A 6,000-nucleotide genomic window follows, 5' to 3' on the forward strand; every position below is an offset into this window, starting at 1 on the left:
GAACAGCTCTGCAGTTTTTAAATATCTCAAAGAAGATGAAGACAAAAATGATGGATAGAAGCTTTTAATGACGGAATACTAAATGTTTCCCTGGTTTGGTATGTGATTACAGTGATGTAGTATAGTACTTGAAGACTGAGATATGATAAAGAATTGATGTGCAGTTAGTGGGACACCTATATATAGCTCTTACCTAAAAGCCCACAAGAGCAAAGCAAAGGGAGTGTGTGCACTCAGTGGTATACATCATCTCTCATCGACTTCACACTCTGGCTTCAGGAAACATAATTACTTTGACCTCATTTAGCCCCACTCTCTAGAAAAAAAACCCCACGTACTTTTCAGAAACACCTAAGCGGCGTTGAGTCTTTGCAAAAGGTATCAGTGGGTTCTTTTGATAAGGAACGTTGTGCTGCATGAGACCAAACAACGTGCACCCACCTGCCCTGGGAAACTGCCCTTGGGCCTGCCCCGACACTATGGCATCCTTACAGTTTCTGAAAACTTTTAGAATTTATAATACTCATTCTTATCAATTAAATTCCTCAGTTGCAGGACTGAAAATTACATTCCTTGTGTAAAGAGTTTGGGGAAAGTGGAAAAGTGCTACTTAAGAACTATTTAAAGGCTGAGTTTCAAATTAAATTAGTTTAGTGCTACTTATGAAGAGGTTTGTGATTTGGAGTAAGATATTTTGAAATTGTAAAATGATAAAAATAGAAAAAATTGACACTTATAATGCTGGAGTCAACTACTTGACAGTGATATCTATATGTATTTTGCCAAATGCAGTTATTCGGGCTACTCCATTTTCCAGCAATAGCACCATGAAGTCTTGTCCTCCTGGCTGAGTAGTAGCATCTGAACAGCTTCTTTACCGGTAGAAGATGTTGGAGTCCTACTGTCCGTTGGACCTTTCACTGCTCATTACTGTATCAAAATAATAAAAAAGATTTCAGAGTTCACCATTTGGTTTGTATCTCCAGGCTTTTCTTGTGGATCTTGGCTTCTTCTACATTCTGTCAAATTCTGGAGGGCTGCTCTTACCCTGTTTTGATGATTTATCCAAGTGTGAATAAAGCAATGAAAATCTTCCACTGAGGGTTGGTCTCCACTTCATGATGTTGCAGCATGGAATGTGTCGCATCCTAGAGAGCTTGGTCCAGAGTCCATTTCTGTTTCAAGATGCAGTTTCTGCAGTTGCTTATGTGGAGGAGTGCTACTAGGAAACTATTTGATGTAGTTTTATACTTCTCGGTTTCTAAAATGCAATTTGGCAGATGAAAGCAGCTTGGCCAGCTGCCCATGTCTCATTAATTTTCCAGGAATGAGCTGTTTGCACTCTGAAGATGACAGCATAGTTCCTGCTCATGAAGAATTTGGAAGCTACTTTGAAGGCATGACCAAAGCATTAGGTCATGTTCGTCTTTTTCTTAAAGAAAGTTCCACTTCCAGATAGCTTTTTAGTAGAAAAGGTACTGAGCCTTACCTGAAACTGCAGCCGCTGCCTCTGCTGGGAAGGATCCTGTGATGTACGACATCGCGTCGTTTGACATGGCTGTCTGGGGAGGAGAGATCTAACATGTGTGCAGAGCATCCTGAGCGATGCGCTCAAAGAGCAACTACATGGAAGGAATAAATGATCCTTAAGGTGTCTTACTGCTCCACTTAGTATGTCTCCGGTGTCTTAGGGATCTTACGGGTTTGTTGGGGTTTTTTTAAGTTCTTATGATTTTGCTTTCTGCAGTTGTTGTCTGTGTAAGTTACTTGCTCTGAATAGGACTTTGAATCCCGGGTTCTTTCTTCTATGTGATAAGACATCATTTTTCAAATTATTGTAGTATATCGTATCAAAAGGAACAATTTAATTTTCTGTAACAAAAAATGGGAATCATAATGTTTTGCTATTTATTTAATGATATTAATGTTCCTTTTTAAAAGCATTATAGGTTATCTTCATTGTTAATGTGAAGTGAATAACATGAATAGTTAATAAAGCCATATTTTTATAGGACAAAGTGAAATTTAAGATTCTATAATATATACAAGGCATGCTAATTTTTAATGAAAATATTTTGCTGTGGCATTTGTGTAACTTAAAAAGTCAGACAATATGTCTTATGCAGCTTTGATTCTGCACTTCAATACAGTGTAACCATTCCTTTCATGAGACAGTAAATAAAATGAAAGAGCATACGGTCATTATATGTAGGGGCTGTTCCTTTCTGAATTGAAGCGGTGTAATTAATTGATTAAAGTATATTCCATCTCTTAGTTCAAGAAAAAAATACATTACTTAATTACGTTGTAAGTGGCTTTCCCTATTTTATCTTTATTACATAAGATGCATGCATACAGAGAATTGCTGAAGTGATCAATTATTTTTTATTCCTGAGTATCAGCAGTATTTTCAAATATAGCCCAGTAAAGCAGAGAGAAATGTTTGCTGGCCAGCAATTGCATTGTGAAATACAAAGAGAGAGTCTAAAAGACAGACACTCACGCATCTCTTTATACTAAGTTGTGCAAATTAAATTAAAATCTGTATTTTTTTCCTTTTTCTAAAAACATCATTGCAACAGTTTTCTATCTAAAACTTATTTACACTATGACAGTGTTGAGTGCTTTTCTCCTGTGAGCTGTTTTCCACAGTGACTGTCCTTGACCAAACCAGAAAATGAATTTGATTTCTCTAATGCAAAAGGTAATTGGATTTCTCTTTATGGAATGCATCCCTTTAATGACTGTCTCTGCTTCAGCCAATTTAGCTGCAACCGACCTGACATTGATCTGGTGATATGACTTTAAATAAATGCCAAAGCTGGGAGATGAAAGACCAGCTGTCTGATACCGGAAAGAACATTTCCTGCCTCGTCTTGCCATTTTCCTCAGAAAATGTCTCCTTCTTGAATGTCATTCTTACGAAACATGCCACTCTCATAATTGGTCACAGAGCAGCAGATCTCATCCTTCTACCAAATACAATAAGTATTTCCCAGAAAGTGTCTGGAGAAAATATTTAGAAAATTGACTAAAACCTCTTGAAATACCTGTTCTTCTTTGCAAATATTCATTCCTATGTAGACTCTTCCAAGGAGAAGAAGGTATTACTCAAGTAATGGATTAAATCTTTACAGAGGTCTTGTTCGGCATTAAATATTTATCAAAATATTTGTTTAGATAATAGGGATCTTAGAAAAAAGCGTCATAGCATGCTGATCTGAGAAAAGTTTTGCTTACATAAAACAATTAGTAAAGATGGTATTTCAGGATATGACCTGTTCTTTCTTCAGGCTTGGTGGAACCATAAAATCCTAGAATGCGTTTTTCTGTTTATTTAACATATTCATTATCCTTTGGACCCAACCCTTCAGGATAATATGCTGAGCACTTTTAACCCCAAATGGACTTGGAACCAAAATTTAGAAGTTGAATGTAGTTTATACGTAGTTTTAATTTAATCATAGTCCGTGTGTTCTTTTTGATAAACACTGATAGTGTCATTGATTGAAAGTGGTAGCTCCCACTCTGGATGGTACACTGGATTTTAAAACCTCTGTGTATCAAAGTAAATGTAGTAGAAAATAAAAACATGAACTCTTGACTTCAATTTGAAGTTATTTCCTTCTGAAATCTTAAAGAGTTATTTTCAGACTAATCAAAACGGTTAGTAATTTTCCACTGTGTACTGATACCAGCGACAGTAAGAATTTGTTTAACTTATCTGTATTTCGAAGCAGGTGCTCACCCCTATTTCCTTTATCTGATCAGTTATTTCTTAATCTTTACGTATGGGTAGGCTTTCCACTCTTCTGGATCTTTTACAGAACGGAATTGATGAGTTTACTGTAACGTAACTTTTGGTGCTTTTTTTTCACTACAGTTAACGTGAAGTGAATGGATATGGAAACACAGCTTCCCAAAGGTGCAAGCCCCTGAGGGGCATTCGCCTCCCTCATTTAGCTGAAAGTCATTTTTAATACTGTGGTGTTCCACCCAGAAGTAGTGCCTGCGTATGAGTCTCTGGACAGAGAAACAGATGGTCTCTTTAGATAGGAATTATGAAAATGAGAATAAATATTTCATACTTTTTAAATTTTGTGCAAGTTTTAAGGGATTTTTGTGCCTCTAGTCCCAAGTGTGCTTTTCTTACTGATAGCGGGAAGTGAGAGGAGGTTATAAATGGCATCATAGCACTGAATGCCTGGGCTGGTGCTCCCTGGCTGCGGAGTCTGGTTCCAAGAGTGGAAAATTGTGCTGGTGCTGCTCTCGGGGAAGCGCATCCCCTCTCCCGGGCTGGACCGGGCAGCTTCGTAGCCATAGGGGAACGTAACCTGTGTGCTGTAGGTTGCTGTAACTTTTAGACTAGTTCTTCTTCTCTTATCTTTGGATCCCCACAGGTTTCCTTGTTTCTCAGGGAGCTGCGTGCACTTCTAGAGGCAGCATACGTAGGCCAGTATACTTCATCTTGATTGCAAGTAACACTGGAGATACTATTTTTCTACTATTAAAATAATCAGAACTGTAGCAGGTGTGTCATATGTAAAAGAAAGTGTTTGGAAAGTCCATGTTAGTACCTTCTTTTGTGACACCAGTTTAACTGTGTATTATTTCTTCTTTCCCTGTAGGTCACTGATATGATGCTCCAGGACAAACCCTACCCAGACTGGGGAAAGTCTGCCAGAGCTTTCTGGAAGAAAGGAAACATTAGGATCATTTTATTCTGGTAGGAAAATAGTAAAATCAAATTATTGTAAATGAACCTTTTATAGAACATCCAAAAATATATCTTCTAATTGTCTGTGGCAGGAAGAGATATATAGTTGGGAAAAAATGAAAATTGATCTAACAAAAAATTAAACGTTACAAAAGCTGTATGTGAGCGAACAGTTCCTAATCAAAATCGTTGGTGTAAAAATGTAGTTTCTAAATTGATTTATACTGTTTCTTTTATTATATCTTTGACACTGTTTATAATTGAGTTGAAACATTTTTGCTATATGTGTTAATATTCGGATGTCCCATTGTCAGTCCTTCTAATTAAGGTAAGTGGATATGTGAATGTCCTTTTGTGACCTTGAAATTAATTACAGTAATTCTTTGAATTAACACATGAATAGGATTTCAAATGGCGAGTCAGCATCAGATTATTAAGAAAAATATTAAAAAATCAATGCAAAAAATTGTGAGGAGTAAGCGTTTATTTGACCCCAAATGTAGCCTCTTCCAGGTAAATTCAGGCCAGCTGTAATCGTTGAAACAGAACACAAGTTGTGGCAGGAAAAATGGAAGTGTATAGTCCAAGAAGCAGACTGAAGACCTTATAGCTGAAGATGAAAGAAATGTCAAAGGTTTTTTTCAACTACATCAGAAGCAGAAAAACTCGTGAAAATATCAGCAGACCTGCTGTTTTTTAGAGAGTAGATTTAGAAGGAATTGTTACAGAGAAGTTGGAAGATTTATGTACGTGAATTCTGCTACAGAAAATGCAATGAAATGTCTATACCTTTAAAGTAGTAAAAATGAGATATTATATTAAATTGAGGCAGTTAAAGGAAATAATAAGAGAAATTTAAAGACTAGAACGAAAGCAGAATCAGATGGCTGCTTGGCTACAAGCAAGGTTTATAAGGAACTGAAGGGGCTGAGCTGATGCAAATTTTATTAGCACTTAATTGCCTATTGAAAAACTGAATCTTAAAATTTGGCTATTGCTTTGCTTTTGTTGCTTTTTTTCCAACAAACTAGAATTACCCTACTGGCCTGTAAGTCTGAGTTCAGTGTTAGCTAAATGGATTGAGTACATCATCAATAATAAAATTATGAGCAAAACTCTAGATTAAATTCTGCTAAAAGAAGCCAGGGCAGCTTTGCTGAAAGAAAACCTTCTCTGAGCTGTTAGAACTCTTTGAACATGTCATCAAAATAATGGATCAGGAAGAAATGCTTGATCTAATTTATTCAGACTTTCAAAAGGCTTTTGGCAAAGTTCTTTCCTGA

The 6,000-nt window shown here is 36.6% G+C and overlaps 1 protein-coding gene across 1 annotated transcript in view; it reads left to right on the plus strand.

Annotated features, from left to right (window-relative positions):
• The window catches only part of LOC104162757 (transmembrane protein 117-like), a gene marked incomplete at its 3' end in the record, with an annotated part of 99,906 nt that extends 95,180 nt beyond the window's left edge, over positions 1-4,726 (plus strand). The window contains exon 5 of the mRNA XM_009701567.1: positions 4,629-4,726. Within this exon, the coding sequence (XP_009699869.1) occupies positions 4,629-4,726 (98 nt within the window). The remainder of the gene's footprint in view (positions 1-4,628) is intronic.
• Positions 4,727-6,000: the final 1,274 nt, after the last annotated feature.

The sequence above is a fragment of the Cariama cristata genome, unplaced genomic scaffold, assembly GCF_000690535.1.
Source record: "Cariama cristata isolate BGI_N322 unplaced genomic scaffold, ASM69053v1 scaffold6366, whole genome shotgun sequence".
NCBI lineage: Eukaryota > Metazoa > Chordata > Aves > Cariamiformes > Cariamidae > Cariama > Cariama cristata.